This window comes from Primulina eburnea, chromosome 10, assembly GCF_022965805.1.
Source record: "Primulina eburnea isolate SZY01 chromosome 10, ASM2296580v1, whole genome shotgun sequence".
Lineage (NCBI taxonomy): Eukaryota > Viridiplantae > Streptophyta > Magnoliopsida > Lamiales > Gesneriaceae > Primulina > Primulina eburnea.
The window spans coordinates 36,855,416-36,883,183 of NC_133110.1; the positions used below are offsets into that span (position 1 = coordinate 36,855,416).

Here is a 27,768-nt window from a genome sequence, read left to right on the forward strand (position 1 = left end):
TGTCTCATAAGATATTTGAATAAAAATCTAGATGATAACTGGAAAAATATTTTATTGAAAAACTATTTTTTTTAGTTCCTTATTTTTGTCATTTTGCAATTTTAATATGTTATATAGTCAAATTGAATTTTAGTCATATATATTCAATTTTTGGCAAAACCCTGCTCGATGAAGTTCGATGATCGATTTATGGCGTTGGTACATGCATATATGACATAAAAATTGGGTATCCTTCAAGCATTCGTTCTTGATCACAATTTGAAAGATCCTAAATTTTATGTCATATAAGAAGCTACAACGTCAAATAATCAAACTTTGGCGAGTAGTTCTTTTTCAGCCAAATTCGGATCAAAATTGCCTAAAAAAAAAACAAACAAACAAACATGAATAATATCGCAATTTGATTATATAGCACACTAAAATCGCAAGAATACCAACATAATGAAGGGGAAAAAATCCCAATTTTTGAATTTTTTTCTGAATATCTAATCATCTTCTTAATCGTGATTTGGACTAATTAATCAACTATAATAAACAGGGTCTAAATTTTTTTAAAAAAAATACGGAAGGTAATGGAATCAAACTCCTATACATATCAGTATAAAAGTATAAATAATCATTAAAAACATGTATCCAATCTGACTACATGAATTAATACGAATCTGTATTTAAAACAATGTCTTGTTATCTTATCTCAGCTTATTTCTAATCTAGGGATCCCGATCTAATTTAGACTCCGGCATGCTGTATCGAATGTCTACAATAGAAGTCGATCTACATCTAAGCTCATCGATACACCGTAAGTCTAGAGTCTTAGCGGTTCTGACAAAGACTCGGCGGTTCTGCCCTAGCTAGGCTGATCTGCCCTAGACTCACACTCTGACTCTGCTCTAAGTCAATAGATTAACATATCAATCTGATAATCTGCAAATATCAATACAATAAAGTAAAGTATGTGATTTAGGGAAACTCAAGTCAAACCTAACTCGAGTTGTGCAATCCCGAATCAACATTTATTTATACCTTTCTTGCTGTCGTTTTGATACAATCGAAGTCTTGATTCAAAGTCTGTCACTGTTCAATCTGGCAATGACAATATCAATGTACTGTATCAATATTCTAATCAAATCACAACATCTCTGTTTCATCAAATTCTGACGATACAACAGTACAATCTTGTGATATCTGTGATACCAAACCAGTATCTACTAATTCCAATAATTTACAATCAACCACCGTACAAATCTGATATCAATTCTAGTTAATTTCATTCTGAAATTCATAATAATTCCATATTCAGTCCGTTTCTTAATCTGACTTCGATTCTATGATCTCTACTATGTCAAGAACACTATATATGAATCGTATCTGATTCTGGACATAGCATAATTTCAAATCTTAACAAAACGTAACAAAACTTACGTCCTGTAGTAGCTATCATTGCTAGGAACATGGTGCCGTACTCGGATTTAAATTTAGACGGACGGATTGAAATATAAAGGCGTAAGGATTTTCGGAGGATTTCTCGTTCTCTTTTCTTTGTTCTTCTCCATTTCTGAAGGTAGCGTTATATATATCAAAACTTGCATGTAACAAGCAACGTGTCTTCTTTTCTTGAAATTAGGTCGGCGCTCGAGCGGTGCTAAACTACCGCTCGGGCGCGGCAGTCTCTGTCCAAGAATTTCCGAGTTGCACCTTGGCGCTCGGGCGGTCAAAAACTACCGCCTGGGCGCCACCTCTTCTGCCCGCGACATATATTTAATGAACATTGGCGCTCGGGCGGCCAAAAACTACCGCTCGGGCGCCAGACTCTCTGTCCCCAAGTTATGTAATTCATATGCTTGGTCCGATTGGTCTCGTAATGGCCCGACTATAATCACATTAGTTCAAATTCCATAATCTTAGATTAATAAAATCAAAATCTCAGATTAACAGAATCAAGATCTTGGCCCTTACAGCTTCTCTATCCAAACAAATATTTATTATTATATTTTTTTGGGTAAAGTTAAGTCTGTCCAAACTCACTACTCTAAGTGAGACCCGGATCACCTACTGTACATAGCATCTTGCTATCTCCTACTGTAAATGGGATCCGGATTACTTTCAAAACAATCAAGGTAAACAAAATGTCAAAAAAAAATCAAAAATAGAAAAAAAAGAAAAAAAAAGAAAAAAGGAATAAGAACTATAATATATTTTAAAAAGAGCAAAAAAATATTTAAAAATGAAATTTTTGAGTGAAAGTAAAAGAAAGATTAAAACAAAAAAATCCAAAAAAATGAAAAAAAAAATTAAAAAATATATAAAAGCTTTAAAAAAAACTTTGTGGCACACATCGCCTATTTAGGGATGCCACAGCAGAGGATCTTAGTCCCTAAAATAATTATCTTTATGCTCTAAAATACACCAAAATTTTCCCAAAACTTACACTTCTTATATCACTTTAGCTAGTTATATATTTTATAAGAAAAGAACAATATTTTAATTTATTTTCTCTTAATTCTTGTCTTGGATATCTCAAAATGCAACAAGTTGTAACAAATCGATTATCCAAACATATATATTAATAAATTTACTTAATATATTTGATTATTAATTAGGGACACGGTATTCATACTTGGACGTTTAATTAATTAAATTATATAATAATTTGATCATTGCAATATTTACGCAGTTTTTATCGAAAAATGATTAAGTTATTTCGAGAAATATATTTAACCAACTCTTCGTATATTAATGCACATATTTAATTTATTCGAAAATGTAAGACACGAGAAATTTATCATGTTAATCTAAAATGATCTGACGATAATTATTATAATGTATTCGTAATTGAGAGGTGTTTATAGACGGAACGGATCAGACCGAGAGAGCCGAAAGAAGTTTTGACATTTTTTGTGAGGAATAGTCCTCGCGCATATGCGCGACGTGGACGGACGCACATGCGCGAGGTAGGCAGAACCTTGCGCGCACATGCGCGGGGTGTCCAGAACCTTGGGCGCATATGTGCCGCGATAGAACGTGCATATGCGCGAGAGCCATCGTGAAGACACGCGCGGAGACTTAGTGTCTCGCGCATATGCGCCGATGATATTCGCACATATGCGCGAGACGTGTCGTAGGAAATCGAAAGAATTGAGAGAAAAGGGTTAAGTTTTCTTCGACGTGGAAGATTTGTGATTTATGAGAAATCCATCCGTCATAATTTGAATCCGACTTCAGTACTGTGTTCTTATCAACGCAGACTACAACTGGACGTAAGTTTTGTTACGTTTAGACGCGATTTGAAATTATGATATTGTTAGAATTGAATAAGAATCAGATATGATGTTTCTGATACAGTAGACATCGTATAATTGAAGTCAGAATGAAGAACAGACAGTTTATGTAATTATTATGATTTTTCGGAGTCGATTTGATTGAGAATCGATATCAGATTTGTATTATCGTTGAGATTATGATTCGTACCGATATTGATTATGAGTTCTGGTACTATATCTGTGATGTTGGGACTGACAGGGTTATCGAGATTGTATTATTATGCCGTCGAAACATCCGTAAATTGATATTGATCAGATTCGGTATTGGTTGAGTTTGTATTGTGGTACCATATATCGATTGGTATTGATCAGATTATGTTTTGATTTGAGTATTGATCAGAACATATTTTGAACTGAATTATATATTGATATTGTATCTATTCGATTGTCATTATCAGATTGGGTATGGACAGAGTTGAATTCGGGACTTCGTCTTTGTCAGACCGAGAAGATAAATGTATAAATTAATGTTGAGTTGGGATTGCACAACTCGAGTGAGGTTTGGCTCGAGTTTCCCTAAATCACATACTTTATTGTATTGCATGGATAATTGCAATGAATTTATTAAAAATGCTTGTTTTCTTGATTGATAGATAGCAGGTATTTAATCTTGTGACAGAAGTGCCTGATAGTGGCGAGATCGCCACGGGCACATCGCACGATGTCACAAGATAGTGTAGCAATCTTGGGACAGAGGTGCCTGATAGTGGCGGGATCGGCACGGGCACATTGCACGATGTCACATGATTGTGTATTGGCGATAGTGCCAAAGTCTGTCACCGGATGATTGGCTATCGATGTGGATAGAATCGGAGTTTCTTCTATTACTTGTGATCGATACCATATCGATGTGGATAGAATCGGAGTTTCTTCTATTACTGGTGATCGATATGGAATGCCAACGTCCGGAAACCGAGATCCCTAGGCTATGATTGAGTCTAGTCTAAAATGTGGAGTCACGAGTCTAATTGACAGTTTATAATGATTTATGTTGGTTATGTTCTTGAATATGGTACATGTCGATTTATGTTCCTCATGATGGTACATGTTTAGAATAGGGTTTATTCTTCATATGGATTTATGTTCTGATTTGGATACATGTTATGAATGCCTGTTATATACGTTTATATTGATTATATGATTGCATGTATACATGATTTATACTGAGAATGTGTGCATGGCAACAGGTGGGACAGGTTCAGGGTCAAGAAGAGAACAAGGCTGGACTAGATAGAGTGGAGATTCGGGCTCTGAAGCAACTTAGGATTCAGCACTGGTATATAGTTGAACCTAGTTGAATTCTTGTAGATAACACAACATTTGTATGTTTATGTTTATTATGTAATTTGAAGTAAATTACATTACGTTTCCGCTTTGTATTTAAAAAAAAAATTTAGACCCTATTTATTATGATTGATTCAATGATTCCTAAGAATGATTAAGGAATAAATTAGCGTCCGGGTCCCCACAAAAAATATTAGAGCGGGATCCACTTTGTAGAGAATATGATTGAAGCAAAAATAAAAAATATTTCCTCATCCTCCAAATTGTTAAAAACAAAAGACCTAAAGGACAAACTTCAAACAAAATGGAGGCACAAAGATTCAAGTCTCCAAATATACTACTACGACTCAGCTCGAACCCCATTGGAACTTGAAAAGAAACAAGAAAAATGGAGGAACAAATTCAAGAACAGAAAGAGAACGAGAATCCTGATCTTGAATTTGATCTGAATATCTCCACCTCGGATCAAACTTCGTATCCAGAACTCTCCCTTTTCCGAACAAGTATTCAACCTCATGATTCGATGTTGCATGAATCGGAGCCCAGAGTGTTCTCATGCAACTACTGCAGCAGGAAGTTCTACAGCTCGCAGGCTCTTGGGGGCCACCAGAACGCCCACAAACGCGAGAGAACGATAGAGAAGAGGGAGCAGCGCTACTGCCGGCGCCTGTACTTCCACCACCGCGACATGGCGGAGCTCCGGTACCCGAGCATGGCTTCTCTCCCTCTGCATGGATCATTCAACAGGTCTCTTGGGATCCAGGCTCATTCGATGATACATAAACCGAGTGCTTTAGCCTCGTCCCCGTTCAACCAGGCTTGGTTTAGGAAGCCGCTGGATCAGCACCCGTCGATAGGGCGGCTGGCGGGGGAGAATCATCAAATGAGGCAGTCGTCCGGGGGTGGGGCGGCGATGTTTGACGGTGGTCGAAGATTTTATCCGGTGGCGGTGGATGCAACTGGAGGATTCAGAAGCGATGATGGTAATTCTCAGCTGAAAAGTCGTGGTAATCTAGAAGACATGAAAATTTTGGACTTATCTCTTAAACTCTGAAGTTATTTTTTTTTCTTTTACCTTATTTCATATTTGCTTGGTACAATTTTGTATTTCTCTTCGAGTAATATTTTATATTCATTTCTTTAAAATAAAATTAGAGAAGTTTGTGCAACTACATCATAAATTTACATTTTTTCATTTAGTAAAAAGTAAAATAGAGAAATTTAATCTAATGATTGATCTTATGATATATACAAGAGTCATATGTATATCTAGCGTGCTTTGTAGCCATTGAATCAACATTTGGAATCATACTACCCATAGTCAAATTAACCCAATAAGAATGTGACAATTATTTCTTTTACGGTAAAAACATGTGTGAGACGATCTCACATGTCGTATTTTGTGAAACGGATCTCTTATTTAGGCCATCCATGAAAAATATTATTTTTTATGCTAAGAGTATTACTTTTTATTGTGAATATCGGTAGGATTGATCCGTCTCACAGATAAAGATTCGTGAGACCGTCTCACAAGAAAATTACTTTTTTTACACACTTTTCTTGTTGTAATTTATGATTAGTTTATTCTTAAACAACATAATTTTATTACATGTACACTTCACTAGATATCACACAATCAATTCTATAAATTATAAAATCATGGTAATGTTTAATTAATATGATGATTTCATGGTGAATAGTGAATTTTAAATACCTGTCTAAGTCCAAAAACAATTCCAAACATGAAATGGACCCTAGCTCTCCACTTGGTCTTTATGATAAATTTGTTTTCAGACAGATATTAGAATCTTATGATGTTTTGGATTTAGTTTAAAGTCATCCACCCATTCGTCCGACTTAATATTAAAGAATTTATCATTCAATGTATATGTACACAATGTAATAATATGTTGTTGAAATTGCCCATTATGACTCATTTTATGACCCCACTTGCACTTCAAGAAATAGACCATCTACGGAGAGGTCTGAATCAATCGGTGGCTTATTACATTGAGTCCGAAACTCATTTTATTCAAATATATTTATTGCCTCCTCATGCCACACTTTCAACAATCATCAACCCGAACTCTGAAAACACCAACGAAACAAAAGGCGGAAAACTTGTCATATATAAATATGTAGGATAACAAAAGGACCTTAGTTTTATGGAACATTTCCTATGTATGTGTTTATAAACAAAAATTTGTGTGAAACGGTCTCACGGATCGTATTTTGTGAGACGGATATCTTATTTAGGTCATCCATGAAAAAATATTAGTTTTTATGCTAAAAGTATTACTTTTTATTATGAATATCGATAGGATTAATATGTCTCATAGATAAAGATTCGTGAGATCGTCTCACAAGAGATCTACCCATATTTATAAGGAATACCTCTTTGTATGTAATGGTATGCATTTTGGAACTTTTAAATTTTTTAGACTAAAAATGGTTGGGAATTGGTGATAAGTGGGGTTGATAATTGATATCATGGGAGCAAGCCACACTAATTATAGGGAGACTTGGAAAATGTGTTCACCTAGTGTTTTTATGATCCCATGCAGGTTGGTCAAAAGATATCATGATAGATAATGTGGGACACAAACAGACGTGGAAAAAAATATCATATTTTCGGTATATTAAGTCGAAAAATATCGATATCGAAATTTTTAGTACTATATGTTATCGATTGAGAAAGTTTTGGTGCAATATGGAATTTGAAAATTGTATAAACAAAAATACCAAAATAATATATGTAAATTAAAAAATATATAATAATTTTAAATAATAAAATCACAAATTTTAAAAAATCTAACATATTTTTCGGTATATAATGATATATATCGATATCGTACCGAAATATTGGTATACCATGACATTTCGGTGATATAGTATCAACATAAGTATTTTCAATACCTTGATTTTTCGATAATTATTGTATGTATTTTTCGTTACAATACGACATACCAAGCTTAAACACTACACCATGCTTAAACACTACACATTCATAACTCGATTCCACTCGCGAGTTTATGCAATTTTTTTAAAGAACTCAAGCAATTATAAGCGTTGAGATTTCTATAGAATATAAGTTTATTTAAAAAAGGTGAATTATTTTTACAAATAACAACCATTTCACATTTCGCTATATATATATATTCGCAACATTTTGTCACGGCATATTAAATCACCCTCCAACACACACATTCAAATCTATTTGAACATTATATTTGAAAATGCAGAGCCCGTTTAAAATGCGGAGCTCCTCTGAACTCTAAAAGCCGTAAAAGCCATAATTGCCGGCAAAACTTGGGATATTGAATCTGAGTGCCGTTTGGATCTAATGAATTCTTTAGGAATGCAAGTACCATTCAAAATGGTGTGAAAAAGAAATGTATGGGGCAGACAAGGCTGCAGAAACCGGGGTTTAGCCAAAACACAAAAGGCACTGAATGGCCGGTCTTTTCGGTTCTCGGCATCCTCGGATGTCTATCTGTTTATGCAGTCTTCTTATCATCCTGAAAGGCTTGGGTAACTGGTGCGATCCCATTTTTTTTTTCTTTTTACTTGAGGGTGTTGTGCTTTCTTCTGAAACCTTGCCTTCCGAACCATGTTGGATGTTGTCTGGTTTGATCTAAACAGTTCGCGTTTGCTCATTAAGGTCTCCCTGGCCTTCTTTTACTGGATCACTGGATTGTCTCTTTGATCCCGCTGCAATTTCCTTCACTCTCTCTTCTAGCCTAGCTAGTCTCTCTTTTACCTCCAAGAGCTTGGATCAGATGCTGCTGCTGCTGCCTTTTCTTCGGCAGCCTTAATTAAGCTCCATTTCTTTTGCTTTAGCTTCAAACTCGGCTTATTTCTTTAGCTCTAGTTCCTAACAACATAATCCAGGAATCTCCCATGAGGATGAAACACCTCACTACATATTCATATGAAACCCAAATCAAAACGTAGACCACATGTCATATTACAAGTTCTTCCGTCTACAAAATTAATGCATCATTAAGCTTTTGATAGCTCCTGGGAAAGGACAGAGGATCTGTCATATGAATCTTAAATCTTGTAGTGTAGTGCAACTCAAATATCAATATCATGTTAGTGTTTGGCAGCCAAATAATACAATATTCTCGACTTCAATATTGGGTAGTCGGACCAACCATATGTAGCGCAAAAAGTTCTAACAATCTAATTTATAGTAATACTAAAAATTTATAGCAACTCAAACTCCACTTTCCAGCCAACAGATTGAATATCATGCACTGAACACTTCAATTTAACCCTTTAATAATGGCACGAGACATGCAAACTCATCTCAGAATGCACATCCATAATAAGATTTTTTTTCCCAATTTCACTCAAGTAAATGGTTATGTTTGAACATTATATATTCAATCTATGAGTTTCCTTGGGTTGAAATTACTTTCAAGATAAGAATTTTGACAAGGGACAGCTTAATCGCGGCTTGCTATCAAGAATTTTATCATTGCATAAACATTACAGCGTCCATTTTCTTCATTTCAATGAGCGCATATTGTGCCACAACATACACAGCTGATATATGAAAACGAAATCTGGGAAAAAAAAGTGAATTCCAACATAAAATTTCGTAACATACATGGTCAAAAAGGATACTTTAGGCAGTGTAAAATAAGGTACCCAATGACGGCAAGCAGACAAAGAAAAGCTGCACGAGATGACATCAGATTAAAAACAAAACTTTTAATCAACTCCAAACACACAACAATTGAAGCAATCAAAATAGCGCAGAAATTCCAACTGTGTGAAACCAAACTGTTCGACAAAATGCGTGACCAAAGTCTTTGAAATTGGAACACTTGCCGTAAAACAAAATGCCGACACAACAGCATACCCGAACTTCTTCGTTTTTGGAGGATCAGTGAAGAGAATTTCGGCGGCCGTCATAAAGTCGAGGTTATTTAGAGCTTTGTATTGCTCATCGTACATGCTCAAAGAATAGGAAGACCCATCGTCACTGCTGCCGCCGCTTTTCTCGGTGGATTTGTTTCAGCCGGCGGAGAAGCAAAACGGCTGGCTGGAAGATGTGATCCGATTCAAAATATTCTTCCCGCTAAGAATTGTTATCATCTTCATCCCCCGGCATTTCGGACAAAAAAGCGGTAAACTACCTGAAATTGTTACCATATGTGCACTCATACGGAATCCAGAGCTAAATGGGCCAGACCCACAAATCGTCGAGGTACGAGCCCAAAATAACAATCAGGCCCAACTTGAAGGAAATTTAGACTTTATTAATGGAAAAAGATCAACGGAGATAGACTAGCACTTGAATAATTATTATGAGTTTAATTTCTTCTATTAATGCTTTTTAGATGAGTCTTGATTTGCAGGATCTATCATCATCAAAAAACACAACTTATAAATTATTTTGTACTTGACAAAAATTTGTGTGAGACTGTCTCACGAATCGTATTTTATGAGACAGATCTCTTATTTGGATCATCTATTAAAAAGTATTATTTTTTATGCTAAAAGTATTAATTTTTATTGTAAATATCGGTAGGGTTGACGCGTCTCAAAGATAAAGATTCGTGAAACCTTCTCACAATAGACCTACTATTTGCACTTAAGGTTGGTTTTCCCTAAGTATATCTTAAATATAATTATATATTTTTCAGATCTTTAAAATTATATTTTATAAGTACTTACACTTTGTTTTTCAAATTAATATTTTAGATAAATAATTCGTAAAAATATCCAATAAATTTGAAATCAAAAATTATATAATTTTTGAAGTGTATATGTAGCAATCCAACTCACTGCTGTTATTGTTTGTTTGACTCATTGTTTCACGACTTTTAACGTGTCACAAAGAGTTGTGTCACACGTTATTTAAATGTTCGAAATCTTATGTGATTTGACAATATGAGATTTCACCTAAGTATCGTCCCACCCTTCTTTCATGATTTATAGTCCTCGCCGAGATTTGTGACACCATCTCAATTAACAAGAAACCGCTCTGATACCAAATATAACGGTCACTTGTGAATTATCCGTTTTTTTTTCTTTCCAAATGCCAATTATTAGCATCTAGTTATCTACTTAAGCTCTAGATAGCTTCCTCTTTTGCTGTTTTGATTTTTACTATTTCCAATTTAAAATTTAAAAAAAAAATCATTTCTAATATAATCATATTATATGTACAAAAAATTATGAAATTTTTATTCCAAATAATACAAGGAGGTATCATAATCAATGTCCAAGTTTTTTCATTAAAAAAAAATTCTCTCCCGTTTAACTTATTAAGTAGGTAATTCCTACTCCATGAATCCAGTTTTGAAATTTGAAAATCCCATATTATTACGGTTAGTAAGAGTCAAAATTATCTCAATCTTATCAAATTTTGAAAATATATCCTTTAAATACAAATAAAACTGTAAAAATGTTTATTTTAATCCTATTAAAATTTATCAGCCAGAATATTTGTTCTTTAATCGTCTAAATAGTAATACACTTGCCATCAAAATTCGTGTTTATTCCATTTTTGAAACCTCATTTTCGAGTATCATTTCAAATGGTTCATATTTCTGCTTTCAATTTCAAATAATGGTTAATTTATTTCATTAGTTATATACATACATGATACATATACATGAAACATCACGTGTCAGAACAACTTATAAATAGTTAAAAATTTGTATTTTCGTCAATTATTTGCAACACATATGACATCAAAAATCCCAAATTAGGTCGGAGGTATCTGGTTCTAGACGATTGTAACAAAAACGCTCCCCAAACTCAAAAAATAAATAAATTTAGAGAATAACAAATAAATATATTATTAATTAAGCCACTTCTTTTTGTTGTACATTATATTTTTAACAATTTATATAAGTGAGAAATCTGGGATACTTTTAACACAAAAATAATATTTTTCATGATTCAAATCAAGTTGATATCTTTATTAAAAAATTGATCATTAAGATCGTCTCATCGAAATTTCCGTGTTTTTTAAAAATTAATTACAGATCATAATTCCATTATGCTTGTGGTATAATCAAATGGACCAATAAAATCTCATCACACTAATATTCCATGGGCTACTGCTCCTCATTATGAGTGTACGTTACTTTCCCCCAGAATAAATTTTTTTCAAAATTTTAAAATACTTGAACCAAACCAGCTCACATTCCAACCAATCTTTGAGCCCTTTTTAACTAATTTTTCATCAAAACTTTGGGGCCGTCTGTTTCCTTTCCTTTTCTACAAATCACGGATCTTTTTCAACAAGCTGAATCTGTGACTGGACATGCCGCAGCTGGCCAAGTCTCAAGATTTCCAGTCCTGGTTTTGATTGATATCTTGATATTGAAGGATCGATATCGAAAGGGTTGTCGATCATTAGAATTCAGAGTCGGAAATTTGTTCGGTATCGCGATGTTATGCCGGAAAAGTTCGGTTAAAAGTGGCGTAGGATCGGTGCCGGTGCATTTGAATGTGTATGATCTTACCTCTATCAATGGCTATGCTTATTGGCTTGGGCTGGGGGCTTACCATTCTGGTGTTGAAGGTTGGTTTTTTTAAAAATATTTGAATGTTTTTTGTTCCAAGTTTTGAATTTTGAGTGTTCTTGAGTGTTCTAGTGTGGTGATGAATCAGTTCTACGTTTGAGTTATTCTTCAAAAAGATATAAAAGAAAGTCAAGATTTGATCCGTTGCTTCCTCGATTCCACTTCACTTTATGCGGATGTGTTTATTATTAAACGAAAATTTTAACTTTATATAATATAATTCGACAAAAAGGCAAGTTTCGAATGGTTTGTTCAAATTCTTGAAATGGGATTTATTTATTTAATTTTTGCAATTTGATCGAATTTGTAGTTAATGGATACGAGTATGCATTTGGAGCCCATGAGTATCCCACGACTGGGATATTCGAAGGAGAGCCAAGAAGCTGCGATGGATTCACATTTAGGAAATCTATTCTGATAGGATGGACTGATTTGAATGAGGTGCAAGTGAGGGGAATTATGGAGAAGCTTGCGCAAAAATACAGAGGAGATGCATACAACTTGATCACCAAGAATTGCAACCATTTCTGCAATGATGCTTGCATCAAACTCACTGGGAATCCCATCCCAAGTTGGATAAATCGCCTCGCCCGAATTGGTAATTATAAATTCGATAACTTCAGCTCTCTTTATGTTTGGTTGAAAGGGGTGAGAGCTTATGTTACGCTGGTTTCATCTGATTAGTGATTCCACTAGAATTATACTTCATGATCTTGAGTGCTAGATTTTTAGGTGCCACCACTAGAAAGTAGGTTGGTAACAAAGATAGGATGGCGGATAACATAATTTTTGGTTGTTAAACGGGCATATCTGAAAGACAGGATGTGTTATTGATTTGGATAACAAGAAAAGAAAAACGATAGAGTCTGACTCGTTGGTGGCTCGTCTCGCCTGCACCCCTAGATGTATTTGGTTGCGCTGTCTCTAACTATGTGCTAAGAATACTTTTTACTGTATAGGTTTGTTATGCCAATGCATAATTCCAGTAAACTTGAATACAACAAAAGTAAGCCACCACAGAATAGAAGACAAGCAATGTGAAGTTGAGAAGAAGAAACTCAGAAGCCATTCTAATAGGTTCTCAAATTCATCTTCCAATTCATCATCATCTTCTTCGTGTTCTCCGCCCCTCGCGACGAGCATCACTGACAGTTTAAGCAAAAGCCGGAGCCCTTTGCCAAAGTCTTCGCCTTCGAGTATTGAATCTAAAACAAACTAGAGGTTTTGAATCTTGAAATGAAATAAGTTTCATTCATTCTTTTGTCGAGTGATCTTGTATGCTTTCAAGTTGGGCCTTGCAAATTTGTACATGGATTTCTTTTCCCCTTTTGAACGAGGTATATTTAACATGGTATTTGTTGTTAACAATTTTTTTGATGTCAAACTCTTAATATGGTATCTTTCTATCAATATATTTAGGGAAAATATGATTTCTTGAAAAAAAACACTTCATTTTCTAAAATTTTATTCTTACTTCTACCAACATAAACATTATTTTAATTAAAATTTTATCTTTTTGTAAAAGTATCCAATTGAGTATTATATTATACATTATGATTGGTATAATGAATTGTATTGAGAGTTCAACCAAAGTCTCACATTGAAAAAACACGAGAAAATCACGAGTTAATAAGATGAAATGATATTTTCATTGATACGATATCTTTTGGGTAAAGTCCAAAACAGATTCATTAAGATTTATAGCCAAAGTGAACAATATCATATCACTATGAAGATATATGTGTTTCATTGATAACAAGTAGTATCAGAGTTATGGTCTAGATTGAGCCAAATGGGTGAATCCTTGTATACTTAAACGAATGGGGTGAAGGCTCTTAGTAAATCCGCGTTGAGATCAAGACAGGTGGTACTTTAAATATTTCACATAAGACATGCGCTTCTAATGCTGTAGAGAAAACTGACATCGATTGGAATGTATGATCCTCCAAGTGGAGATAATGAGTATCAACTTGAGGGGAGATCCAGACTACGAGAATAATACCGATCATTCGTATTATTTTTTACAAAAAATAAAATAAAAAAATCCGAAAATATCAAAATAAACCAAACACCTTCTATATTTTATATGTACAATATGTAACAACGACAAGCATGCTTCAAATCCGCCTAAAATAGTAACAATGACCAATGAAGATTTCACGACAAAAACAACCTGAGATTGAGCCGACATAATTTATCTAATTTCCTAAAACGATATCTTATTCCACGAGATGTTAAATTCCACCCACAATTGTAACTTTTTCAAAATTCGAGGTTTTTTCGTGCAAACTATTTACATACCATTTTACTAACATAGCGCTGTAATTTTTTAATGAATCAAAAATTTATTCGTAAACTTTTTTTTTTCCAATAGTTTTTTTCAATATGTGTGAAAAAAATACAAATAAACTATATATTATGACAAATCAGAGGAAGCATGTAATATCAACTTTGTTACAAATTCTTGAAATCAAACCATGTGATTTGTTTTTAAAACAATATCAGGTACATATAAAAAAAATCACACATATGCTTTCCCCTAGTTTTTCTTGATTTAACAACGATGGATTCATTTTGTCTACAAACTTTTCTCTTTAAAAAGAAAAAGGTGTTGCACTCAATCATATCCACTCCTTCACCATTGCCGAATCTCATCTGTAAATTGTCGTTCTGTTTTTTTTTTTTTTTTTACGGAAAAATTCAACATTGCCACCTATGTTATAAAATATATCAAATTTTAATATACTATATTGTTAATAAAAAAATGAACGTGTATTTTAGCTGATTAGAAAGATTAAAAGCCATTAAATTAAAATTTTAGTGCTCTCCATATAGATGAAAACATTAGACCAATCAATACATTAATATATTAAATAAGGGGAGTGGTATTTTACTATTTTAGGAATACAACGATCCAATTCCAAACCCAAGATATCAAAAAAATAATCTCCGAGGAACATTAAAGGTTGAGAGGTATTTTCGATAATACATAAAACACCTCAAAGACATAATAAAACAATATTGATTTCAAGATTCACACTGATATCGGAGAAAATAAATAAATATTGCTTTAGAATGTAATATATATATATATATATATATATATATATATATATATATATATATATATATATATATATATATATATAAACATATCAAGAAAATAAACATTGATATATTGTAAATAGTGGGTCTCATGAGACCGTCTCACGGATTTTAATCTGTGAGACAAGTCAACTCTACCCATATTCACAATAAAAATTAATAATTTTAGCATAAAAAATAATAATTTTTCATGGATGACCAAATAAGAGATCTGTTTCACAAATACGACCTATGAGACCGTCTCACACAAATTTTTATCTATTGTACAAGGGTCAAGGGGTAATGTTTTAGGGGGTTCAAAGTGTCTCACCTGAAAAAGAAAGTTTCACCAAGTGACTCTTATTCGGGAACGGATACGCCACACCGGCTACCCACACTCCGTTGGAGTGAGACACACATTTTGTAAGGATCCCACACAAATTCAAAGGTCAGCTACATCGAGTGAATTCACCAGATATAGCATGTAATCGACGCTTACTCGAATATAAGATGATATGACATATATATATATATATATATATATATATATATATATATATATATATATATATATATATATATATATATTCTGTGTATATAATCTCACGTTTAACTTGAAAAAAGGGTAAGCAACAGTAAGAACATTGAGAAGACGTGGTGAATTCTTGGTGAAACACATTAAATTCAAATAATTATATAGATACAAGTCAAGAATGTCCCTCAATATCGGGAGACGGGGAGATGAATTTAGACACATTAAAAGTACTTCGTACTTATAATTAATGACATAGCGAAAAGGAAGAAATAGCAAATTAAATAACTGAATAAATGAAGGTGCCTCTAAACACATCCATTAAAGACTCCAGTTATTTAATCGTTCTTACCACGAGTGAACACCGTAATGCTGTAACATGTATGCATCAAGGACACTGTAAGAGGATGATGGTTTCTTGATTACGAGTATGGCTGCAGGAAACAGACTCGACCTCGACTCAGCTAACATTGGATCCCATCCATTCGACAAAATTGTCCAGGATCAAGGGCCATGCCAGTTCTGGATCATAATTGTCAAGATCTGGGAAGCTGATCTGTCAAAAGATCCCAATGATGAGTGTCATGCATCAGTGAAGTCTCGTACACAAATGACATACGGCTACTGAGGGCATAGGGGCTAAAATGTTTACAAGAAGGCAAATCACGAACTAGTTGCAGATTAGAATCGATTATATAAAGACGACGACGGAATTTTAAGGGGGGTCAATAAAATTTTATTATTTATATAAAGAGGTTGTATATTTGTTATCCTATTAAAGAGAAGCACAATTACCTCATTGCAAAACCGATAGAACCCCATCCATTGATCCATGTTGATAACCTTGTAGTCAATTTGTACCTGGAATTAATCATAAGCAGACTTATAGAATAAGTATCTCTTGTATATGTGATAATGAAATCACATGTTTAATGTATTGTCATCTACATTTTTATTTAAGAAAAAACCACACTGCTAACAAATGTTTATGTTTATGTTCTGTTTACTCTCATCATGCACAGATCATTACAATTTTTTTTATTAATCTTAAACAGTATTCGTCTTTATTAATTTTACCCTCATTTTGTGCGTTGTTTCCTGGGGGAAGGAGCACCAGAAGCAATAATTGCAGTTTCACTACAACCTATGTCTAGTTTCTTTATCCGTCAACTGTTATTCCTGAATTTCAGGCGGGGTAAATGTGCAAATTCTAACAATAGCTGAGTATGTAGCACATAAGACACAACAGTGTTAGGTGAGTGGGTCACCTTTGTCTTTATTAGTCTGCACATGGAATTGTCAAATAAACGTGTCAATTTGAAAGGATTGATTGGTGGCCGGCAAAAGAAGAAATTCATTCGCTTTGTTCACACGGCAGCAATTCATTCGCTTTGTTCACACGGGAGGATTGCAGCTATAAATAAGTGCATCATTTGCACTTCAAAATCATCCCAAAAACAGAAGCATTAACAAAGCTTGGAAGAATAGAGAGAGCATTTGAGTGTTGAGTGTTCTCTTGTGTGAGTTAGAGAAAATATTTTTTCGGTTATACTCGGGTTGGGAGTGTGAGATATTTAGTGTATTGTTATATACACTTGTTGTAATATTTCTCCTGTTATAAAAGATCTGCAGTAGCTCCGTGGACGTAGCCTATATTGGGTGAACCACGTAAATCTTTGTGTTCTTGTTGGTTGTTTTATTCCGCAATTTTTCGGCACTATATTATCATCGTGGTTGGCATCACTTTGAGGGTAAATTACCCAACAACTGGTATCAGAGCCTTGTTGTGAAAATTCTTAAAAATTCTGAGTATGCTCTGTGGTTGCAGCTTTGTCTGATCTTCCACATCAGAAAAGATTTTTTAGATTTTTTGCTAAGGTTAAAGAAGTGATGGCCGGAGATGATGGATCTGGACCGGGAATCAACAAGTTCGACGGAACAGATTTTTCGTTCTGGCGGTTACAGATAAGAGATTATCTGTACAGTAAGAAGCTGCATCAACCTCTATCAGGAAAGAAACCGGAAAAGATGGAGGATGATGATTGGGAGCTCCTTGACCGACAGGTTTTAGGTGTCATACGATTGACCCTAACAAAGAATGTGGCACATAACGTGGCGGAGGCCAAAACCACGGAAGAGATGATGTCCATTTTATCGGACATGTACGAGAAGCCATCAGCTAACAACAAAGTGCATCTCATGAAGAAGTTATTCAACTTGAAGATGGGAGAAGGTGCTTCGGTGGCTAAACACATCAATGAATTCAACACGATTGTTTCTCAACTAACATCGGTTGAAATTAATTTTGATGATGAGATTCGTGCACTTATTCTTTTGGCGTCTTTACCAAATATTTGGGAACCAATGCGGGCAGCGGTTAGCAACTCTGTTGGAAAAAGAAAGCTACAATTCAATGATGTCAGGGATCAAATTCTTGCTGAAGAAGTTCGCAGGATGGATTCGGGTGAAGGAACATCATCGAGATCTGCTCTAAATCTCGAGAACAGAGAAAGGGGCAGGAGTAGCGAAAAGAATTCTAACCGATGGCGCGGTAGGTCCAAGTCAAGAAATGGAAAAGACAAAAGTAACTTTGAAAAGAATTTGAAGTGCTGGAGCTGTGGTGAGACTGGTCACCTGAAAAAGAACTGCAGATCAACAAAGAATAATGCCAATGCAGTCACTGAGGAAGTACATGATGCTCTGCTATTATCCATGGAAAGCCCTGTTGATTCTTGGGTTATGGACTCGGGAGCTTCGTTTCATACCACTGGTGATCGCGATGTGTTTGACAATTACATCGCTGGCGATTACGGAAAAGTTTTCCTGGCTGATGGAAAACCCTTGGAAATTGTTGGTATGGGTGATGTACGTATGAAGATGTCAAATGGATCTGTCTGGAAAATAAACAAAGTCAGGCATGTACCAAAATTGACACGCAATCTGATCTCGGTGGGACAGCTCGATGATGAAGGCCACAATGTGACCTTCGGTGATGGTTCCTGGAAAGTAAACAAAGGAGCCATGATCGTTGCTCGAGGAAAGAAAACTGGAACACTGTATATGACTTCCAGTTGCAGAGATACATTAGCAGCTGTGGATGCTGGAGCCAATTCAAGTCTATGGCATTATAGACTTGGACATATGAGTGAGAAGAGAATGAAGATGTTGGTGTCAAAAGGAAAGCTACCAGAATTAAAGACTGTTGAACACCAACTATGTGAGAGCTGTATCTTTGGAAAGCAGAAGAAGGTGAGTTTTTCAAAAGGCGGTAGAGAACCAAAAGCAGCAAAGTTGGAGCTGGTTCATACTGATGTATGGGGACCATCTCCTGTCACATCCCTTGGAGGCTCGAGATACTATGTCACATTCATTGACGATTCGAGTAGAAAAGTTTGGGTTTATTTTCTGAAAAATAAATCCGATGTTTACGAGACCTTTAAAAGGTGGAAAGCCATGGTGGAAAATGAGACCAACTTGAAGGTGAAGTGCTTACGGTCTGACAATGGTGGAGAATATGAAGATGACGAGTTCAAGAAATATTGTGCACAGAACGGGATCAAGATGGAGAAAACCATTCCTGGTACACCTCAACAGAATGGTGTAGCTGAAAGGATGAACAGGACCCTGAATGAACGCGCAAGGAGCATGAGATTGCATTCTGGATTGCCAAAATCATTCTGGGCTGATGCTGTTAACACTGCAGCATATCTGATCAACAGAGGACCTTCGATACCGCTTCACTGCAGAATACCCGAAGAGGTATGGAGCGGCAAAGAAATAAACCTTTCTTTCTTGAAAGTGTTTGGATGTCTATCCTATGTTCATATTGATTCAGCAAGCAGAACAAAACTTGATCCGAAATCAAAGAAGTGCTTCTTTATTGGTTATGGAGATAATGAGTTTGGTTATCGTTTCTGGGATGACCAAAATCGGAAGATCATTCGGAGCAGGGATGTAATATTTAATGAGAAACTTTTGTACAAGGATAAGTCAGACATTGGAGCTGGAGATGAATGTCCTGAAGTCAAGAAGACTGATGAAGTGCCATTGACACATATTCCTGTGAATGAATCGAAAAGCAGTAACCATGAAAATGAAGAAGAAACTGCACAAGATGATGACCCACAAACTCCGGTGATTGAACTCAGGAGATCTTTGAGAACCATTAGACCACCTGAAAGATACTCCCCTGCTCTTCACTATATTTTGCTGACAGACAAAGGTGAACCGGAGACCTATGAAGAGGCAATGCAAAATGATGATTCAACCAAGTGGGAGTTGGCCATGGAGGATGAGATGGATTCACTGTCATCCAATCAGACGTGGGAGTTGACAGAACTTCCACAAGGCAACAAGGCGTTACATAACAAGTGGGTGTACCGGTTAAAAGAAGAGCATGATGGTAGCAAGCGGTACAAGGCAAGACTTGTTGTAAAAGGCTTCCAACAACGGGAAGGAATTGATTACACCGAGATTTTCTCTCCGGTGGTTAAATTAACCACTATCAGGACGGTACTTGGACTAGTGGCGAAGGAAGACTTACATTTGGAGCAGTTGGATGTAAAGACTGCGTTTCTTCATGGTGACCTGGATGAAGAAATTTATATGAAGCAGCCACAGGGTTTTGAAGTACGGGGAAAAGAGAGAATGGTGTGCAAACTTCAGAAGAGCTTGTACGGTCTCAAACAAGCTCCAAGACAGTGGTACAAGAAGTTTGATGGATTCATGAGTGAAAATGGTTTCCTAAGGTGTCAAGCTGATCACTGCTGTTATGTGAAAAAGTTTGACGGTTCTTATATCATACTACTGCTATATGTAGATGATATGCTGATAGCTGGAGCTTGTCTGGAAGAAATTGATAAACTCAAGAAAGATTTATCAAAGGAATTTGCCATGAAGGATTTGGGTGCTGCAAAGCAAATCCTTGGAATGAGGATCTTTAGAGACCGGGTGAATGGAATCTTGAAGTTATCTCAAGAAGAGTACGTGAAAAAGGTGGTTAGCAGATTTAATATGGATGAAGCTAAATCTGTGAGTACTCCTTTGGCTAGTCATTTCAAACTAACCAAAGCACAATCACCATCGACGGAGCAGGAGCAGGCTTATATGAATAAGGTTCCTTATGCTTCTGCTGTCGGAAGCCTCATGTATGCAATGGTGTGTACAAGACCAGACATAGCACATGCAGTGGGAGTCGTGAGCAGGTTTATGAGTAATCCAGGAAAGCAACACTGGGAAGCAGTTAAGTGGATTCTCAGGTATTTGAAAGGTACTGCTAGTTGTTCTTTATGCTTCAGGAGGTCAAAATTGGGCTTACAGGGTTTTGTCGATGCCGATATGGGTGGTGACCTGGATGGCAGGAAAAGTACTACTGGATATGTATTCACATTAGGTGGTACGGTTGTAAGCTGGGTGTCTAAGCTGCAAAAGATTGTTGCGCTTTCGACTACTGAGGCTGAGTATGTTGCAATTACAGAAGCTAGCAAGGAGATGATATGGTTGAGATCCTTTCTGGAAGAATTGGGTCAGAAGCTTGAAGATAGCACGTTACACTGTGACAGTCAGAGTGCTATTCATTTAGCAAAAAATCCTGTTTATCATGCTAGGACAAAGCATATACAGGTTAGGTACCATTTCATCAGATCAGTACTGGAAAATGAAGTCTTGATGCTTGAGAAGATTCCTGGAAGCAAAAATCCAGCTGATATGCTCACAAAGACGGTAACAATGGACAAACTGAAGTTGTGTTCAACTTCAGTTGGACTGCAAGTATAAAAGGGATACATGAGCTGCTGCAATGATGATGTGAAGACGTGATTAAAATCAAGTCTTCAAGTGGGAGAAATGTTAGGTGAGTGGGTCACCTTTGTCTTTATTAGTCTGCACATGGAATTGTCAAATAAACGTGTCAATTTGAAAGGATTGATTGGTGGCCGGCAAAAGAAGAAATTCATTCGCTTTGTTCACACGGCAGCAATTCATTCGCTTTGTTCACACGGGAGGATTGCAGCTATAAATAAGTGCATCATTTGCACTTCAAAATCATCCCAAAAACAGAAGCATTAACAAAGCTTGGAAGAATAGAGAGAGCATTTGAGTGTTGAGTGTTCTCTTGTGTGAGTTAGAGAAAATATTTTTTCGGTTATACTCGGGTTGGGAGTGTGAGATATTTAGTGTATTGTTATATACACTTGTTGTAATATTTCTCCTGTTATAAAAGATCTGCAGTAGCTCCGTGGACGTAGCCTATATTGGGTGAACCACGTAAATCTTTGTGTTCTTGTTGGTTGTTTTATTCCGCAATTTTTCGGCACTATATTATCATCGTGGTTGGCATCACTTTGAGGGTAAATTACCCAACAAACAGCTCTTCCCAGTGATTGTTGTACCTACATGCTTCTTAGAAACCTAATTTGCATTAACTTCAGGGATAATAGATTTATGCGTTGTTCAATCAGAAGTGCAAAACATCAAAGCTCTGAACCTTTAGATATTGAATAAGCGCATCGACTTGAGGCGGAAAATGTGGTCCTATGACAAGATCCAACAGTACACAAATACTTTCGATGTCAATGCTTTTCTGCTTTTCCTCTGGAAGAACATAGAATGCAAACTAATAAGGGGATGAGACAAAAACTAAAGCTTCCAAAAGAATCAATGCCATGAATTAAAGTCCATGTAAACCTACCAGTCAAGCAATATCTAAAAGCAAAGGAGTAGAAATCCACGAAGTTTGCTGGCCGTTTAACCTTTTGGCAAGAAAAACACAATTTCTCAGTTCAAGACACAAGTAGGCAATTTAAACATCAGATCAACAAGGACCCAGTGTCAAAAGCCACACTGGAACTCAAATGTTCTTTTAACATGCTGGAAGTTCCAACAACAAAGAGATCATACCTCTCTCTCAAGATCCAGTAGCGCCTTCTTCAATTTAATTGTCGTGTCAGCTCTCAAAGCTTTAAGGCCTCTTCGCCACTCATCCTAAAGAAGATGTTCCGTGGGGAGACATTTTCAAGCGGGTAATTTTTTTAAAAAAAGATGACATATTTGGATGAGAAACATACAGAAGTAAGAGCAGCTACAAGAAAAGAATGACATTTTTTCATGAGTCCGAACGACTTCAAATACTCCCATCTTCCCCCACCCCCAAGTCCTTACGCTCACACGACAAAACTGACAAAAAAGACGAAAATGAAAAACAACTAAACAGCAGATTAAAAAGCAGCAACCCTGAACCCCAAAAATAGTTTGTTTCATCTCAAAGAACATTGAATAATTAAAGTTGAAATATCCTCAGATCATGTAACTAATTAGAAGCATATTACTTCCTGTACTAAGGATGCTTAAGTAAATATGCATTCTTACCAAGGTGAAGTATCCTTGTTTCTCCGCTTGCATTTTCCTAGGACCATGAGCACAGTAGTCATTTTAAAGTATAGAGGATGACAAAAAATAATACAATGGAACTCACCAAGCAAGCATCAAAATTCGCACATCCGTATGATCAACTTCCAAATCTGAGCAGAGTAACTCAATTCCCTCTGGACTACACAATGAAATTCGACAAAGCCGAGAAACTTTCATGTACATTAGAAAAACTCAAAAACAAAACTAAAAAGAAAAAGAAAAAACTGCACTGTAATTCAAGCATAACGATTCACAACACATCAAGTGAATGCACCAAACATATCACATCAACAAACATATCACATCAAAGTAAAAGTAAGAAAAAAATTCCTTGACATTTTCTTCATGCAGTTTCAAGATTGGACCGACACGGTAGCACATATTTTCTGTATACTGGACTTGAACCATAAACTTCTCTCCGGATAAAAAAGAATAGCAGAGCATATAAAGCCCACTATAAGATTTTATCATAACTACAAAAGGTGACGCTTACTCAATCAAACCAGAGGAATTGCTGGCATATGAGTAGAAGAGATGATCAATTCGCTCCAGCTCTTTGGTTGCTGCCTTACCAGAAGCTGTGGGAAAAGGCATTCTACTCAGTGAAGCACTACAAGAGCACTTTTAAAGAATACTCAAAAAATATGATGCAGGTATGTAAGTTTTGAATGTAATATCTGGTCGAGAATAAAACTAATTATCAGCACATCAAAATTTGATATGGAGCAACCATTACTTATTGCATCATAAACTTACTAGAACTATAGATAACAAATTATGAGATACCAAACAAATGATCCATCTTATAGACACCAGTCCCTGGGCAGGAGTGAATCATGTGCATTACTGAGTAGCTTAGTAGCAGATAAACCACGACAGTTAGAACAAAGCGCGCGCGCGCGTGTGTTGGGTTTGGGGGGGGGGGGAGCTTGTGGTCAATGTCATATTTGGGGATGAGACTTTCTTCCTTTGAGGAAGGAAATGAGATAGTTTAAAAAAATGGAATTGGAGATCTCTTGCTAAATTAGTGATATCGATTTCACATAATTAAAAAAAAACAATAACCTTTTAGAATTCTCAGCCAAATCAGTAGTCTCATTAGTGCATAGATATCTTTTGATGCTATGATAAAGGAAGCCTTTTAACTGGAACAAAAAACAAAGAACCACGCACGGTGGGATCTCAACGACCAATCAAACTATTTGTTGTAGAAGAAATAATACAAGCACCTCATCTAACTCAGTTCTCCAATAAAAATCTCAGAAAATCTAAGGTTGACAAATAACATCATATTTCATATTCGACCTAAAAAACCAACAAATAAAAAGAACAAGGACATTCAAATAGGCTTTGAGTGATATTCACAGAAACACTACATCCAAATTTATGAACTATCCACAGCTTTCCTCCCAGTTCCGAAGAATAAAATCCATTCGATCAGATGTTCCTAGCTAATCAGATCAATCTTCACACAGTAAACAAAAGCAATACAAACTGAACATGTGTTTTCAAGTAAATTCATCAATACGAACAACAAAGATCGTAAATTTGACTTCATCAACAGCGATCGAGAAATAATCAAGCCTCATAACGTCGACATCAAACACAAAAATTGACCAGAGGTCAAAAGCAATTTCAATTCAAACAGAAATAAATAAAAGAGAGATAACCAACCGGCGCGAAGCATGTCGGATGAATTGCCGGAGGGTGAGATTTCGGTGGCTTTTCTGGAAGAATTCCGAGGCATCTTCTGTAAGAAGAATCCAGCAATTAATCCTTTCTTCCCCGGGAAGAAAAGGGGAGAGGGTTTTCGTTGAATTGCAAAAAGTAAATAGGATGCGTGATTGAGTACGCGCGTTTCGCGCTTCCACGACAGGAACGCGCGTACGAAAGCGGGGGCGTGCGCAGTGCGCTGAAACGAGAATAGGATGCCCAAACCAAAATAATGACACACTATGAAAGAAAATGCACGTGGGAAATTTAGCCCAGATCAAATGTGCTCATGTGCACGGGAAATTATTGTGCTCCTCCAGTGGAATGCTGCCAGGTGGCTTGAAAATTCCAAAATTTCCTAATCTGGATTTGTACATATTATATTTATTTAACTAAAAAATCATTAATTGATTTATTAATAACTTGTAAACTTTTCACTCCCTGATATATTTCTAGGAAATTTTATTGTTTTGAAACACAAATGTGAAATTCAATATTTTTAATAATTTTATACGAACATTTAAGTGTTTTATATAAAAAAAATTGAGTTGGACGAAGTTTATTATGATTGAATCTCGAATCTGAAATTTTGTTTCTAATTTGAGAATTTGATGCCAGATTATGCAAAAATGTTAATACTCGCTGAATGTAGAGAAGTAGATTGAAAAAACTGTAACATATTCATTTAACAAGAAAATGCAATTTTGGGATTATATCTTTGATTTCACCAAAGACAATTACTATTAAAAGTTATAGCTTTATTAATTTTGTGACATGTCACGTGTTTGACACATTTGAATAATAACAATAATTGTTTCATCAATATCTTTATCCAAATGGGTTGTGATTTAATTTACAAAATTTATTCAAAATATGGACAACAGCCTATTATTCCGAAAGAAAAATGAAACATGTGATCATAAGTAAATTATGTATAAATCAGAAAAGTTATTTAATTAATATTTATTACGTGTATTCCAAAATAATGTCAATAAATTTTATAAGGTGTCGTCTAATAAGATGCTTACTTTTTTAAAAATTGGTTTAATCACTTCCATTACGGGAAATTTTATATTATCATGTATTTGTGAACTTTGTAATATAGAAAAAAATTATCACATTAATAATACATAATAATTAAAATTTTGTATAAATAGATGAATAATATTTTTTACTTCTCGATCATGAAAGATAGACTTTAAAGTGTCTTGTTGTTCTCGTTGTTTCCATATGTAGGTAGTTCATAATAACGAACAAATCTAAATTTAAACGAACATTATATCTTGGAAGGATTCAACTCATATATGGTTCTGAAAAGAGGGGTCATTTCATAATGCAATTTTGGAGTAGATAAATTTAGCAAGATAAATAAAATAAAATTGGTTTCTAATATAGTATGCAATATTGCATTATTTATAATTTCAAATTCAAAGACATCCCAAGATACAAAAATTATACATTGGATGCTTTTGGCAGAATTATATCATACATTAACTCTTTCAAATTATGGAAATCTCGAATTGCATGTATTGAGTGTCAAATATTTCTTATTACTGAGGGTAATATACACGTTTGTTGAGAGTAATTTAATGTCCATTTGAAACTCTATCTCTTTTAAATTTTTTGTGCTCTCTTATTTGAATTTTTAAGAAGACAATTCAAGATATATACAATATACATATGGTTTTGGAAGAAAACTATAACGCATTAATTCTTTCAAATTAAGGTAATTTCGAAATAATATGTATTTGAGATAAAAAAAAAAATTATGATTAATAAATGGTAAATTAATGTTCATTGGAAAACTTTAGTGATAACTTTTAACACTCAACCATTTGAGTAAAAAAACAAAATAGAGTTTAGTTTTAATTTGAGTAAAAAAAACAAAATAAATCATATAATACATAAATTACATTTGAATTAATATAAAAATTACTTAAATTCAAAATTGAATTAAATGAATTGATATAATCAATGCAAACAATAATTGAAGTCATCATTTATTGCATTACACACACACACACATATATATGAGTGATGCTGAACATTGCAATCATTTGTATTTGAACTTTATTTATACAGTTTGCAATAAAAATTAAATAACTCATAGTAACACAAAATCATATCACAAATTAAATTGATTGATACAATCAATGCAAAAATTTTAATATAATACATAAATTACATTTAAACTAATATAAAAATTAATTAAATTCAAAATTGAATTAAATGAATTGATATAATCAATGCAAACAATAATTGAAATGATCATTTATTGAAGTACACATATTTCAATATTCATAATATATATTTCCTTTTTTAGAAATGACATTTTGGCGGGAAATTACTATTTTTGGCAAAAACTCTGCTTTTATATATATATATATAGATTTTATTTACTCAACACGTTTAGAACAATGGGGTTGAACTTGATAATACAATAATGATTTATTTTTTTTACAATCTGCAACCACTATTTTTGGTGCAGTTTGGGTAAACTCATATGGTCAATATAATAGTCTGAAAACCAAGCTGATCAAAGTAAATTATACTGGACAAGTCATGTATGACAGACTCACACTCTGAGAAAAGATCACTAAAGAATTGAACATCTGACCTCTTAGATTATTTTGTATCATATAAATTTTTATTTTATTTTTTTTAAGATACAAAGATGCTCTGTGTAGCAGACTCAAACGGAGAAGATAGATGCAGTGAAAATTGAACACATGACCTTTTAGATTATTTTGTACCATATCAGTTTTTATTTTTTAAGACACAAATCATCTTTTCTTGCGTCTACTTTGCGCACATATCTATTACTATTAATAAAGCTATAACTTTTAATAGTAATAGATATGTGCGCAAAGTAGACGCA

At 34.8% G+C, this 27,768-nt stretch overlaps 3 protein-coding genes and 1 long non-coding RNA gene across 5 annotated transcripts; 2 read left to right on the top strand and 2 right to left on the bottom strand.

Annotated features, from left to right (window-relative positions):
- Positions 1-4,822: 4,822 nt before the first annotated feature.
- On the top strand, positions 4,823-5,751 carry LOC140803946 (zinc finger protein 1-like). The gene has a single exon (XM_073159790.1). The coding sequence runs from the start codon at positions 4,993-4,995 to the stop codon at positions 5,656-5,658; it is 666 nt and encodes a 221-aa protein (XP_073015891.1). The 5' UTR covers positions 4,823-4,992; the 3' UTR covers positions 5,659-5,751.
- Positions 5,752-7,761: 2,010 nt separating this feature from the next.
- Positions 7,762-9,774, bottom strand: LOC140803947 (uncharacterized). Its single transcript, XR_012111990.1, has 3 exons — positions 9,463-9,774; positions 9,261-9,320; positions 7,762-8,523 (listed from the first exon to the last, which is right to left on the bottom strand). It is a non-coding gene; the product is annotated as an uncharacterized lncRNA (long non-coding RNA).
- A 1,938-nt stretch (positions 9,775-11,712) lies between these two features.
- LOC140803948 (deSI-like protein At4g17486) lies at positions 11,713-13,514 on the top strand. Its single transcript, XM_073159791.1, has 3 exons — positions 11,713-12,153; positions 12,465-12,752; positions 13,114-13,514. The coding sequence occupies exons 1-3, from the start codon at positions 12,021-12,023 to the stop codon at positions 13,371-13,373; spliced, it is 681 nt and encodes a 226-aa protein (XP_073015892.1). The 5' UTR covers positions 11,713-12,020; the 3' UTR covers positions 13,374-13,514.
- Positions 13,515-15,888: 2,374 nt separating this feature from the next.
- LOC140803435 (uncharacterized) lies at positions 15,889-25,099 on the bottom strand. Of its 2 annotated transcripts, XM_073159310.1 has the most exons (9): positions 24,852-25,099; positions 23,671-23,755; positions 23,242-23,316; positions 23,136-23,172; positions 22,668-22,751; positions 22,459-22,519; positions 22,255-22,361; positions 16,566-16,631; positions 15,889-16,326 (listed from the first exon to the last, which is right to left on the bottom strand). In XM_073159310.1, the coding sequence occupies exons 1-9, from the start codon at positions 24,922-24,924 to the stop codon at positions 16,231-16,233; spliced, it is 684 nt and encodes a 227-aa protein (XP_073015411.1). In that variant the 5' UTR covers positions 24,925-25,099; the 3' UTR covers positions 15,889-16,230. The 2 variants fall into 2 exon arrangements, 1 of the variants encoding a protein (XP_073015411.1); XR_012111874.1 differs by lacking the exon at positions 15,889-16,326 and having other exon boundaries at positions 16,566-17,038; positions 22,160-22,361.
- Positions 25,100-27,768: the final 2,669 nt, after the last annotated feature.

Bases quoted from the DNA above. Each gene is read 5' to 3' on its own strand.
- LOC140803948 (XM_073159791.1), top strand. From the start codon at position 12,021: ATGTTATGCCGGAAAAGTTCGGTTAAAAGTGGCGTAGGATCGGTGCCG. The intron at 12,154-12,464 runs GTTGGTTTTTTT...TCGAATTTGTAG, and splicing joins TTACCATTCTGGTGTTGAAG to TTAATGGATACGAGTATGCA. The intron at 12,753-13,113 runs GTAATTATAAAT...TTTACTGTATAG, and splicing joins AAATCGCCTCGCCCGAATTG to GTTTGTTATGCCAATGCATA.
- LOC140803435 (XM_073159310.1), bottom strand. From the start codon at position 24,924: ATGCCTCGGAATTCTTCCAGAAAAGCCACCGAAATCTCACCCTCCGGC. The intron at 22,362-22,458 runs GTAGGTTTACAT...ATGTTCTTCCAG, and splicing joins TTTTAGATATTGCTTGACTG to AGGAAAAGCAGAAAAGCATT. The intron at 16,327-16,565 runs GTAATTGTGCTT...ATCTTTTGACAG, and splicing joins TCTATCGGTTTTGCAATGAG to ATCAGCTTCCCAGATCTTGA.
- LOC140803946 (XM_073159790.1), top strand. From the start codon at position 4,993: ATGGAGGAACAAATTCAAGAACAGAAAGAGAACGAGAATCCTGATCTT.